Here is a 14,596-nt window from a genome sequence, read left to right on the forward strand (position 1 = left end):
ACAGTGAACAAACCCTAAAGCTATCACAGGGATGAATGTACATTACTGAGCAGCAGAGGAGAGACGTCACACTCTCAATTATGATAATGAACACTTACTAACGCACATGTTTAGCTTATCTATAAGCATAACATAAACATGTTGTTTTTAAACATCACCACACACAACGAGTTAATCTGCCAGTATAGCGTTTGGTCATTTATCTGCATAGGACAAGCAAGTGATACAAAGTACATAACAAGCACAGCCTCTACAATGGAGCCACGCAACTTACAGATAACTGATTGCTTGTTACACTGTATTGATAAGACTGCAATGCCAAATTGTGAACTTTTTGAACATGACATAACGTTAGCGCATTGATGTGAATCACACTGCTGCTCTCTCATTTAGCTATTTGCGCCTTACGGAGTGTGGTTGTTGTGGATGGTTCATCACAGATCTAAATGTGTATTTAAACACAATAATGGTTGAATTCAAGAAGTTTAAGCTGCCAATGAATCATTGTTTTTGAAACCAGTGGACAGCCAGTGAAAAATGCGCTCTTGCAAGAGCTGCATAGTGCGGATCCAAGCCTATGGAATAAAAACGGGGCTTTTATTGCTCAACCTAATTCATGCTGATAACAAAAATATCCATAGGCCTAATGGACATATTCTCAAACTTGCACACTTTTGATAAACTTAAATTGGCAATCTGTAATTGCTACATTTTTGGGGGGATATATAAATTATATATACATTACCGGTCAAAAGTTTTAGAACACCTACTCATTCAAGGGCTTTTCTTTATTTTTTACAATTTTCTACATTGTAAACTATGAAATAACACATACGGAATCATGTAGTAACCAAAAAAGTGTTAAACAAATCAAAATATATTTTAGATTCTTCAAAGTAGCCACCCTTTGCCTTGATGAAAGCTTTGCACACCCACAGCACTTATTTTTCAACTCGAATCAATGAGCCCAATCAGTCCTCCATGACAACAGAATCATAAACAACAGAGTAGGGCTAGCTAATAAGTCCTTAGTTTTGGGGTCATGCTCAGGTAAAACAATTTGGCTAATCTATACTTCCATATTTCCAAGTCCTATTCTTGAAGGTCAAGGGGTACAACATTTATTGGAATGACTGGAATTCTGATAGACTTAGGTTTTTAATGTAAAGATATCATTTAATCGTATGTGTAGTAGAAAGCGATGGGTTAGAAGAAGCCACATAACCAACCCATAAAGTACATTTTAACATCAATATACATGGCCAGCTATGTAAACTTTAACAGTGATTTATCCTGCAGTAGATGTTGTTCAATTGGTAACATACATTTCTTGTCTGATTGTTGGAGTGTGTCCCTGGCTATCTATAAAGTCAAGAAAACAAGAAAATCGTTTGGTTTACTTAAAATAAGGAATTTGTAATTATTTATACTTTTACTTTTAATACTTAAGTATATTTTTGCAGTTACATTTACTTTTGATACTTAAGTATATTTAAAACTAAGTGTTTTTAGACTTTTAGACTGAAGTAATATTTTACTGGGTGACCTTCATTCTTACTTGAGTCACTTTACAGTGCGGAAAAGCGTCATACTGCTTTTGCCTATTGATTTGCTGAGATGACGCACCAGGAAATATTCCTGACCAATGCGCCGATTAGATCAAGATTCTTGGGCGGAGCGTTGCACGTTTTATGTCTAAGTAACCATGTTTATTTCTAATTTAAAACCAGCCAAAGTTCATATTTTTGAAGAACTGTCTGCTGAAGTGTGAGTGAAATTTGCCCAGACATGGATACTGTATCAGACTCGATGCTTGTGAGGGGACTGGTGTTCATAGGTGGCTTCACAGTGCTGTATTACATGCTCAAATGGTCCTGGATTTGCTGGTGTGGATTCAGAGTGTATGTGCTGTCAAAAGTTTGGCAAACTGATTTAAAGGCATATGGACAATGGGCAGGTAAGGCAGGCTACATGCTATGTAAAGGAAGCTATTTTTACAGTAGACTGATATTTGTTTATTTATGAAAATAAATGCATTCTCTTTTTAGTCATAGTGATGGCTATTTTAAATGATTCTTTAGACATTCTCTACAAGATAAAAAACAAATTACTACAGTAGACTGAGGGTGGGTTAAACCAACATGGATTAACTCTTAAACTGGGTTAAATCAAGGTGTATCTATTAATATTGTTGCACCAAATGTTAAACCTAGTTTTAAATGAATCCTGGTTAAATAACATCATTCCTCTAATCTACGTTTAGTTTTCACTTTAAACCTAGATGAATTGTAAGCCTGTTGCTAAATTATTTTTTTTAAATTATATACATTTAGATTGGAGATTAATTCTAAACTGCCACTTGAGGTGGTTTAACTGATTAAATGACAGCATATCTACTGCGGAGAGACCAAAACGAGTTCCTCAGAGAATAATTAGAGACCTGTTGAGTTTTCTGATAATTAACTCATTAGTGGGCTATTTACGTGCCCATTTTGTACAACAATTGAATTGGGGTTTATGATATGCCCAGCCTTGGTACGAATGATGATGTTACGCAACATGCTGTAACGGGCCTGACAACGGTGACATTGTAGTGAAGTAGTGTTAACGTTAGTTTTAACATGCATTATAGGCATTGATATTTAACAGTTATTTATGCTTACTAAATATTGGTGGGTCAAGTTGTCCGTCGTCATCATAGGGGTTATGGAGAGGGGCAAACTGCTGAGGAATCATCTCGCATATCTTCTGGGAGAGAGGATCAATTCCATTGGACGGAGGCCCCCCTCCGGTCTGAAATAGCCCCCGCCTCTCCTCTGCCGCATCCTTTTTGGCTTTCGCCTTTAATTGTTTTCCAGCACGCTTTCATCCAATTTGGGTCCCTCTTCTCTTTAATCCGTGCCGATCCATTACATTTGTCGCATAAAATGGCCCAGGCGTCTTCCTTCTTTTTGACAGTCGTGTTGTCTGTCTTTATATCCTCCAGTATGTTACTAAATTCCTCCATCAGCTCCGACAATAGGCGGCTAGCGGACAAATAATAAATGGGTCATTCACGTTAAGTAATGACAATAATAAATAATACAAAAAACAAAACCTAGATTAATTTAAACAATGTTGGTGCAACCCACCCTGAGTGTATCATGTTTCCCCTGTGCACATTACCCTAGCCCTGTTCAATGGAAGACTGAGAGAGGCAGGTCACATTCCAATTTACTGCTCACTATTTTGCCCAGTGCACAAGATGATATCTGCTGTTAGGTGGAACAGGATTTGTGTGGGCAATGGTCCACTTCAGTCTCATTTGGAAACTTAACTTTCCTGTTGGTTATTGCAGCACATCTTTTTTAATTTTTGGCAGCAGTTGGAGAAAAGTTGTTGCCAGTGCTTGACAAAGGCCACTATAAAACAATTTTACAAGTATCTGATGACAAAGGATAGTATGCTTCCACCGAGCAGAACAGGATTGCAGCATTCCTGCCAGCATTGTGAAAGAAAGGAAGAGAGAGAGATCCTTAAATGTTCTTCCATCCTGCAGTCATACCCAATGTCCGACCTGACCTCTCTCAGAGACCTCTCACTGCAGAGGATGAGGAGACACAACAATAGTAGTAATATGTAATTATAGAAGTCTGCAGGCTAACTCATTCTGACCATGATCTCCTTTCTACAGTTGTCACAGGGGCTACCTCAGGGATTGGCAAAGCTTACGCAAATGAGGTGAGTCTTTACTGATTCTCGCCTGTGTACAGACGAGATTGAAGCATGCATAAGCATGTAATTCAAGTGCTTTGTAAAATGAGTGTTTACTCACGTAACAGTTGCCTTTCTTCCTGGACACTACAGTTGGCCAGAAGAGGTCTGGACATTGTACTGGTCAGCCGGTCAAAAGATAAACTCCACATTGTCGCCAAGGAGATTGGTGAGTGAAGGGCTGAGATGGAAAAACATAACTAAATGAAGAGTTGAGGTACAAAAGATCAATATGCAAATGTAATTGTCCCTTTATATGAAATTGTACGTCAATATGTTTGTTCCAGAGAGCCAACATGGACGCCAGACTCAGATCATCCAGACAGACTTCACAGAGGGCCATGACATCTACCCTGCTATAGCTGAGGCACTACGGGACCTGGACATAGGCATCCTGGGTAGGGAACCTCTGGCAATGATATATAGGAGGAAGAGAACAAGGAGTCAAAAAGGGGACGACAATCAGGAGATGAAAAAGGAACTAAAGCTAGTCTGCAATTAAATGTAGAATGTGCTCTTATTACCGTCAACATACAGTGCCTTCAGAAAGTATTCATACCCCCACATTTTGTTGTGTTACAGCCTGAATTCAAAATTGATTTGAAAAAACACAATACCCCATTATGACAAAGTGAAAACATGTTTTTAGATATGTTTGCAAATGTATTGAAAATAAAATACAGAAATATCTCATTTACATAATAATTCACACCCCTGAGTCAATACATGTTAGAATCACCTTTGGCAGTGATTATAACAGTTAGTTTTTCTGGGTAAAGTCTCTAAGAGCTTTGCACACCTGGAATGTAAAATATTTGCACATTATTATTTTTTAAATTCTTCAAGCTCTGTCAAGTTGATTGTTGATTATTGCTAGACAGCCATTTTCAAGTCTTGCCATAGATTTTTCAAGCTGATTTAAGTCAAAACCGTAACTAGGCCACTCAGGAATATTCAATGTCATCTTGGTAAACAACTCTAGTGTATATTTGTCCTTGTGTTTGAGGTTATTGTCCTGCTGAAAGGTGAATTTGTCTCCCAGTGTCTGTTGGAAAGCAGACTGAACCAGGTTTGCCAATGATAAGCATACCCATAACATGATGCAGCCACCATGATGCTTGAAAATATGAATAGTGGTACTGAGTGATGTGTTATGTTGGATTTACCCCAAACAACACTTTGTATTCAGGACAAAAAGTTAATTTCTTTGCCACTGGTTTTGCAGTTTTATTTTAGTGCCTTATTGCAAACAGGATGCATGCTTTGGAATATTCTTATTCTGTACAGGCTTCCTTCTTTTCACTCTCATTTAGGTTAGTATTGTGGAAAAAGTACAATGTTGTTGATCCATCCTCAGTTTTCTCCTATCACAGCTCCTTAAACTCTGTAACTGTTTTAAAGTCACCATTGGCCTCATAGTGAAATCTCTGAGCTGTTTCCTTTGTCTCCAGCAATGGAGTTAGGAAGGATGCCTGTATCTCTGTAGTGACTGGGTGTATTGATACACCATCCAAAGTGTAATTAATAACTTCCCCATCCTCTAAGGGATATTCAGTGTCTGCTTTTTTTGTTTAAATATCACCCATCTACCAATAGGTGCCCTTCTTTGCGAGTCTTATGTAAAGCTCCCTGGTCTTTGTGGTTGAATCTGTTGTTTTAAATTCACTGCTCAACTGAGGGACATTACAGATAATTGTATTTGTGGGGTATAGGGATGAGGTAGTCATTCAAAATCATGTTAAACACTATTATTTCACACAGAGTGAGCCCGTGCAACTTATTATGACTTGTTAAGCACATTTTTACTCCTGAACTTATTTAGGCTTGTCATTACAAAGGGGTTGAATACTTATTGACTTGAGACATTTCAGATTTTCATTTTTAATGAATTCGTAAACATTTCTAAAAACATAATTCCACTTTGACGTTATGGGGTATTATGTGTAGGCCAGTGACAATACATCTCAATTTAATCCATTTTAAATTCAGGCTGTAACACAACAAAATGTGGGAAAAATCAAGGGGTGTGAATACTTTCTCAAGGCACTGTAGCTTTTCTCTCTTTCAATGAATGTTAGTAGTGAAATGTAATAATCAATTACATAGAAATATATTCTGACACTTCTCATTTACAGTTAACAATGTAGGCATGAACTATTCTGACAAGTTGGTACATTTCCTGGACATTCCCAACCCTGAGCAGGTAGGATTCACACACACCCCCACTCACATTAATGGTCAATGTATACAGTTGAAGTCGGAAGTTTACATACACTTGGGTTGGAGTCATTAAAACTCGCTTTTCAACCACTCCACAAATTTCTTGTTAACAAACTATAGTTTTGGCAAGTCGGTTAGGAGATCTACTTTGTGCAGGACGCAAGTAAACTTTCCAACAATTGTTTACCTACAGATTATTTCACTTATAATTCACTGTATCACAATTCCAGTGGGTCAGAAGTTTACATACACTAAGTTGACTGTACCTTTCAACCGCTTGGAAAATTCCAGAAAATTATGTCATGGCTTTAGAAGCTTCTGATAGGCTAATTGACATAATTTGAGTCAATTGGAGGTGTACCTGTGGATGTATTTCAAGGCCTACCTTCAAATTCAGTGCGTCTTTGCTTGACATCATGGGAAATGAAAATAAATCAGCCAAGACCTCATAAAAAAAATTGTAGATCTCCACAAGCCTGGTTCATCTTTAGGAGCAATTTCCAAATGCCTGAAGGTACCACGTTCATCTGTACAAACAATAGTACGCAAGTATAAACACCATGGAACCATGCAGCTGTCATACCGCTCAGGAAGGAGATGCATTCTGTCCCCTAGAGATGAACGTACTTTGGTGCAAAAAGTGCAAATCAATTCTAGAACAGCAGCAAAGGACCTTGTGAAGATGCTGGAGGAAACAGGTACAAAAGTATCTATATCCACAATAAAACGAGTCCTATATCTACATAACCTGAAAGGCCGCTCAGCAAGGAAGAAACCCCTGCTCCAAAACCGTCATAAAAAAGCCAGACTACGGTTTGCAACTGCACATGGGGACAAAGATTGTACTTTTTGGAGAAATGTCCTCTGGTCTGATGGAAAAAAAACAGAACTGTTTGGCCATAATGACCGTTGTTATGTTTGGAGGAAAAAGGAGGGATGCTTGTAAGCCGAAGATCACCATCCCAACCGTGAAGCACGGTGGTGGCAGCATCATGTTGGGGGTGCTTTGCTGCAGGAGGGACTGGTGCACTTCACAAAATAGATGGCATCATGAGGAGGAAGATTATGTGGATATATTGAAGCAACATCTCAAGACATCAGTCAGGAAGTTAAAGCTTGGTCGCAAATGGGTCTTCCAAATGGACAATGACGCCAAGCATACTTCCGAAGTTGTGACAAAATGGCTTAAGGACAACAAAGTAAAGGTATTGGAATGGCCATCACAAAGCCCTAACCTCCATCCTAAAATTTGTGGGCAGACCTGAAAGTGTGTGCGAGCAAGGAGGCCTACAAACCCGACTCAGTTACACCAGCTCTGTCAGGAGGAATTTGCTAAAATTCACCCAACTTATGTGGGAAGCTTGTGGAAGGCTACCTGAAACCTTTGACCCAAGTTAAACAATTTAAAGGCAATGCTACCAAATACCAATTGAGTGTATGTCAACTTCTGACCCACTAGAGAATGTGATGAAAGAAATAAAAGCTTAAATAAATCATTCTCTACTATTATTCTGACATTTCACATTCTTAAAATAAAGTGGTGATCCAGACTGATCTAAGACGGAATTTTTACTTTTTCATTTGTGTTTTCATTCCTCCCTAACACAGAGAACCACCCAGGTGATCAACTGTAACATCCTCTCTGTCACCCAGGTGAGATGATCTGTCAGGACTTATAGACTCCCTCTGTGAAGTTCTATGCATGGTGACACAATCGTTTGTAGAAACGGACCAAGGCTGTTGAGTTGAATTTATTAATTGTGAAACTTAGCAAAAGCAATAAACAATAAACTAATAACGAAATGTGACGACAACGGAGTGCTGACATACAACTACCCAAAATCAATATCACACAACCCACAGGTGGAAAAAAGGCTTCCTAAATATGATCCCCAATTAGAGACAACGATTACCAGCTGCCTCTAATTGGGAATCATACAAAATCACCAACATAGAAAAACTAAACTAGAACCGCACATAGAAACAATAACCTAGACTAACCCCCCAGTCACGCCCTGACCTACTCCACCATAGAAAATAAGGACTCTCTATGGTCAGGACGTGACACATGGTCCATGTCTTGGTTTATGTTTCTAAACTAGTGTATGGCTCATACAAAGTCATAGCTTTTAATATTTGGTCATTATGTAAAAAATATAATGCTAACATTTAGGAGATTAACGTTGGTGTTGTTGAACATGATGATCATGATGCGGATGATGATGGTGATGGGGGTGAAAGAGGATTCTAGTGATTATGGAGATGTTGGTGATGGTACTGATGGTGTTATCATTCCTCAGATGACCAGACTGGTTCTCCCACGCATGGTTGCAAGGTACATATGCATCATGGTGATATCAATGAAACGTGAATCTTATTAATGATTTCAATCTATGGAATTGTCCCTTTATTTACCTGTCCTGTCTTTCCCAGAGGGAACGGTCTGATCATCAACATGTCTTCAGAGGCAGGTGCTCAACCACAACCCATGCTGTCTCTCTACTCCGCCACCAAGGTGCCACTCCCTTTCACTTAACTTTCTCTCACTCAAGCATACACAATGTATCACACACATACACGCCCAACCTCATGTACATACACTGAACATAAATATAAACGCTACATGCAACACTTTTACTGAGTTACAGTTCATATAAGGATATCAGTAAATTTAAATAAATTCATTAGGCCCTAATCTATGAATTTCACATGACTTGGCAGGGGTGCAGCCATCGGTGGGCCTGGGAGGGCATAGGCCTACCCACTGGGGAGCCAGTCAGAATGAGTTTTTCCCCACAAAAGGACTTTATTACAGACAGAAATACTCCTTAATTAAAACCCCCTCCCCCCTCCAACGATCACGCAAGTGAAGAAACTGAATGTGGAGGTCCTGGACTGGCATGGTTACACGTGGTCTGCGGTTGTGAGGCCGGTTGGACATACTGCAAAATTCTCTAGATCGACTTTTGAGGCGGCTTATGGTAGAGAAATGTTGTGGAATATTCTAATCAAGTGAGAGAGACTTTGTCAGTTTTTCAAACAATCATCTTTATTCAATATCGATTAATTATTGCAATAATGAGGCTGGTCGACCCAACACCTTGAGTGTTGGACTGAGAGTCTAACCTTTACAAAAAATGCTGTTTCTTATATAGCTGACACTAAGAATGCTGGTTATAGCTGACACTAAGAATGCTGGTTATAGCTGAGACTAAGAATGCTGGTTATAGCTGACACTAAGAATGCTGGTTATAGCTGACACTAAAAATGCTGGTTATAGCTGACACTAAGAATGCTGGTTATAGCTGACACTAAGAATGCTGGTTCCACACCTCCCATGCAGATTGGGGGCACCATAAGACATCTTGGGTTCATCTGGTTATCTGCACCTGATATTTGTTCTACTCCTCCAAGTTAATCTCTATCTCAAGTCACACACACCACATCTTATCTATGGAATGCAGGCTGTCAGCCCAGAGACATATGTCTCACATGCACCACTAATCATAGAATGGAATGTGGCTGTTTAGTTTTCATCACCAATCAATTGTCAGCTCAAGCTATCTCTAGTAAAACCCATGTCCTCGACACCCAGACTAGCTGCAGGAAGCTAGAGTAACCATAAAAACATAGCATTAGTAGGACAGAAATGTCTTACTGTTGTTAAGTATATATTGTTAACTATTAAAATCAAACAAATCAGGTGAATACGTAATTCCTCTCATGGAAATTAACATTCAATTCTCTGGCAACAGCTTTGGTGGACATTTCTGCAGTTAGCATGCCAATTGCACACTGCCTCAAAACTTGAGACATCTGTGGCATTGTGTTGTGTGACAAAACTGCACATTTTAGAGTGGCCTTTTATTGGCCCAGGCACAAGGTGCACTCGTGTAATGATCATGCTGTTTAATTAGCTTCCTGATATGCCACACCTGTCAGGTGGATGGACAATCTTGGCAAAGGAGAAATGCACACTAACAGGGATGTAAACTAATTTGTGCACAGAATTTGAGAGTAATAAGCATTTTGTGCGTATGGAAAATGTCTGTGATCTTTTATTTCAGCTCATGAACCATGGGACCAACACTTTACATGTTGCGATTATATTTTTGTTCAGTGTATATACAGTTGAAGTCGGAAGTTTACATACACTTAGGTTGGAGTCATTATTAATTGTTATTATTAATTATTTCACTTATAATTCACTGCATCACAATTCCAGTGGGTCAGAAGTTTACATACACTTAGGTTGGAGTCATTAAAACTTGTTTTTCAACCACTCCACAAATTTCTTGTTAATTATTAATTATTAATTGTTATTATTAATTATTTTACTTATAATTCACTGTATCACAATTCCAGTGGGTCAGAAGTTTACATACACTAAGTTGACTGTGCCTTTAAACAGCTTGGAAAATTCCAGAAAATGATGTCATGGCTTTAGAAGCTTCTGATAGGCTAATTGACATAATTTGAGTCAATTGGAGGTGTACCTGTGGATGTATTTCAAGGCCTACCTTCAAACTCAGTGCCTCTTTGCTTGACATCGTGGGAAAATCAAAATAAATCAGCCAAGACCTCAGAAAATAAATTGTAGACCTCCACAAGTCTGGTTCATCCTTGGGAGCAATTTCCAAACGCCTGAAGGTACCACGTTCATCTGTACAAACAATAGTACCGCTCAGGAAGGAGACGTGTTCTGTCTCCTAGAGATTAACCTACTTTGGTGCGAAAAGTGCAAATCAATCCCAGAACAACAGCAAAGGACCTTGTGAAGATGCTGGAGGAAGCAGGTACAAAAATATATATATCCACAGTAAAACGAGTCCTATATCGACATAACCTGAAAGGCCGCTAAGCAAGGAAGAAGCCACTGCTCCAAAAACCGCCATAAAAAAGCCATACTACGGTTTGCAACTGCACATGGGGACAAAGATTGTACTTTTTGGAGAAATGTCCTCTGGTCTGATGAAACAAAAATAGAACTGTTTAGCCATAATGACCATTGTTATGTTTGGAGGAAAAAGGGGGATGCTTGCAAGCCAAAGAACACTATCCCAAACGTGAAGTACGGGGGTGGCAGCATCATGTTGTGGGGGTGCTTTGCTGCAGGAGGAACTGGTGCAATTCACAAAATAGATGGCATCATGAGGAGGAAAATTATGTGGATATATTGAAGCAACATCTCAAGACATTAGTCAGGAAGTTGAAGCTTGGTCGCAAATGGGTCTTCCAAATGGACAATGACGCCAAGCATACTTCTGAAGTTGTGGCAAAGTGGCTTGAGGACAACAAAGTCAAGGTATTGGAGTGGCCATCACAAAGCCCTGACCTCATCCTATAGAAAATTTGTGGGCAGAACTGAAAAAGTGTGTGTGTGTGAGCAAGGATGCCTACAAACCTGACTCAGTTGCACCAGCTCTGTCTGGAAGAATGGGCCAAAATTCACCCAACTTATTGTGGGAAGCTTGTGGAAGGCTACCTGAAACGTTTGACCCAAGTTAAACAATTTAAAGGCAATGTTACTAAATACTAATTGGGTGTATGCAAACTTCTGACCCACTGGGAATGTGATGAAAGAAATAAAAGCTGAAATAATCAATCTCTCTACTATTATTCTGACATTTCACATTCTTAAGTTAAAGTGGTGATCCTAACTGACCAAAGACAGGGAATTTTTTACTATGATTAAATGTCAGGAATTGTGAAACTGAGTTTAAATGTATTTGGCTAAGGTGTATATAAATGTCCGACTTCAAATGTATATGCCATTCAGCAGATGCTTTTGTCCAAAGCGACTTACAGTCATGCATGCATACATTTTACATACGGATGGTCCGGGAATCAAACCCACTATCCTGGTGTTGTCAGTGACATGCTCTATAACAGCTACAGAGGATCAATGTTATCCATTCTTTTCTTGGCAGATTTTTGTGACATATTTTTCCAGATCTCTGAATTCAGAGTACAAGTCACAGGGAATAACAGTTCAGGTAAAATACTTTAAGAATTTTGTATCACATGCACTCCTGTTACAGTATCCTTCCTTGCATCTTTGTGTTTCTTCCAATCGCTTGTGCTTTCTTAATTTCCTCTCCTTTAGTGTGTGGCTCCCTTTATGGTGTCCACTAACATGACCCACAACTTGCCCCCGAACCTGTTGTTGAAGAGTGCCAGTGCTTTTGCCCGTGAAGCTCTGAACACAGTGGGTCACTCTAGCTACACCAGCGGCTGTGTCTCTCACGCTCTTCAAGTAGGAACTTCTCTTATCCACTCAAATATCCAAAAACAAACTACTCTATAACGTTTTTGTTACCTTAGCCAGAAATGAGCCATGCAGAATATACTATTAGACTATTTTATGTGATTGTAAATATCTCGGTCTCTCTTTGCCATCTCACAGAACATTGCTCTGTCCATTTTCTTCCCTGATTGGCTACGCCTTTCATCCTACTGTGTGAAGCAGACAGAGAAATTTGCACAGAGCATGGAGAAGAAAATTGATGAAATGACAGAACGTTCTGCGAGCAAAGAGGACTAAGGAGTGTAAAGGAGGTTGCTACTGAAACATTTGTGGTGCTTTAAAGAGGTCATATTGGAAATTGATATGAGAAGTTTTACTTCATATGTAGAGAACGAATTGATCAATGTTACTGTTTTTGCATTGACTGCCATTGAAAGGTATTGGTAATAGGAAAGAGATTGTGTAATGTTGATGTGATGTAAACAAGCTGACCCCAAATCCATCATGAACTATATAGCCTGAGTGCAGCAGAGTATGATCTGTGGGAGACGCAACTCTCAAACAGGCTTCTATAGTACATATATTAGCTATATACTTATTAGGGATATAGACTACAACATTACAACTGAATGCTTGAACATATGACCTTGTGAACATGTTCTGGTTGATTTGGACTTTTAACATGGTACAATTTTTGGTATCAACCGTCACATTTTTGTGATTTCGATTTTCTTAGAAATAAATAGAAAGACAATGACTTTTGTTTATTTTATTGCCTTTTGCCAACCCATTCACAAATGACTGTCAAATTGTTGTTACTGAGGAACATATGTGTAAAGGAAACAGTATGTTATAAAAACGCATGTTTAATGTAATTACTTTGGTTTTTGACATTTTCTATTGAGTAATTTGCTTGGACAGAGTCCTCATTAACTCACAAGCAGCCTGTCTGTCACTCACTGATCAGTCCACAGACTCAGTCTGTGTGGCACAACCTGAGAACAGTACATTCTGAGCAGAGTCAGAAATATACAGTAACTTCATAGGACTGTAAAGAGGAAACTATTTCTGCTTTAGCACAAACATCCCACCACAAGTTGTGAAATGTGTAAGCTTTCATATAGCGCCAACTACATGCCTCTAAATTAATAAATAGTTTTCATAGATACCAAACTCCTTGCAGTAACATTCTGTTTCCAAAATCTGTACATAAGAAAAGCATAGCAAGACAGCATAAAAATCTAAATCATTTTTCCAAGTAACAAATGAATGGCATGATCCTTAGCATTTGGTAGAAGGTGATGCATTATAATTTCGACTAAATACATCAGCAATCCATATTTAGTCTGCCTGCCAGTGGCTTAATGCTTGTGTATTATGACAATATTGTCAAGCATTAGGCACTAATGTAGTTCATAGCGGTTTCAGGAAGTTTGAATTCATGTTCCATCATGGACCACATAGTAGTCCGAAGAAGCAGCATTTCAAGTACGACCAATTGGTGAGTGACCCAAAATCCTAAGAGATCATTTGGTCCAAAGACGCTCGTGAGCTCTCCCAAACTGGGTCACAATCTGAAGAGGAATACACTGGGAAAAGGGATCAATGGAAAGCGATTGTCCCAGCATCAAATAACAAATAAAAGAACACAAGGAACAGAAAATTCTAGTTTCCATAGCTAGTTAGCATATGTTGCCCTTTCTGTATTTCAGAATCCATTTTCCCTCCATCACCATTCAACCTATCATATGATTCTTCTTTGGTTCTGTGCCGCAGAACAGACCATTTGATCTACTGACATGTAACATTCACTCACACTGAATCAGTGTCACTCTCAGGCCACACGGTCAATTCCAGAGCGGAGGTTTTTTATGAAAACTACATCTGCTATATCAGGCACAGCATAAATGTACTTATATTATTACCCAACCAACACAACGGCATGAGACAAGTACTCCATTAAATTACAGTTAACAAATAAATATATTACAGAAAATAGGTAGGTACCACTGTGACTGACTAGGTGTTGAATGTGCTCATTTGAGAAATGGGTGGATGTGTCAATGAGTTACAATACAAGGTGTGAAACTACATGCCTAGGGAACAGAGCTATACTTATAGGTCCCGTTGTGTAGTGTGCCTGTGTGTTTATTTTCTAACTAAAAAGTATGTTATGTAAAGTAGCTCATATTGTAAGCATTTAGACTGCCCTTTCTATCATGTTCAGGATGAAGTTAATTACATGACATTTTGATCCCATAAAACACACAGTGACACTCAAAGCTCAGTGCATGTGACTGGGGTGAGACCCTGAATCAAGAGGGTTGGGCCTAAACCATAAGTCACAGCTTCCAGCTGACTGAGATATGTGTGTGA

The 14,596-nt window shown here is 39.0% G+C and overlaps 1 protein-coding gene across 1 annotated transcript; it reads left to right on the forward strand.

The window, feature by feature from the left end:
- The first annotated feature begins 1,617 nt into the window (after window positions 1–1,617).
- LOC139418312 (hydroxysteroid (20-beta) dehydrogenase 2) lies at window positions 1,618–12,617 on the forward strand. Its single transcript, XM_071167677.1, has 11 exons — window positions 1,618–1,957; window positions 3,674–3,720; window positions 3,847–3,922; window positions 4,041–4,151; window positions 5,889–5,956; window positions 7,582–7,626; window positions 8,274–8,308; window positions 8,407–8,488; window positions 11,904–11,969; window positions 12,080–12,229; window positions 12,380–12,617. The coding sequence occupies exons 1-11, from the start codon at window positions 1,789–1,791 to the stop codon at window positions 12,515–12,517; spliced, it is 987 nt and encodes a 328-aa protein (XP_071023778.1). The 5' UTR covers window positions 1,618–1,788; the 3' UTR covers window positions 12,518–12,617.
- The last annotated feature ends 1,979 nt before the right edge of the window (window positions 12,618–14,596 follow it).

The sequence above is a fragment of the Oncorhynchus clarkii genome, chromosome 10 (assembly GCF_045791955.1).
Source record: "Oncorhynchus clarkii lewisi isolate Uvic-CL-2024 chromosome 10, UVic_Ocla_1.0, whole genome shotgun sequence".
Taxonomy (NCBI): Eukaryota; Metazoa; Chordata; class Actinopteri; order Salmoniformes; family Salmonidae; genus Oncorhynchus; species Oncorhynchus clarkii.

Bases quoted from the DNA above. Each gene is read 5' to 3' on its own strand.
- LOC139418312 (XM_071167677.1), top strand. From the start codon at position 1,789: ATGGATACTGTATCAGACTCGATGCTTGTGAGGGGACTGGTGTTCATA. The intron at 1,958-3,673 runs GTAAGGCAGGCT...TCCTTTCTACAG, and splicing joins GGCATATGGACAATGGGCAG to TTGTCACAGGGGCTACCTCA. The intron at 4,152-5,888 runs GTAGGGAACCTC...TCTCATTTACAG, and splicing joins CCTGGACATAGGCATCCTGG to TTAACAATGTAGGCATGAAC.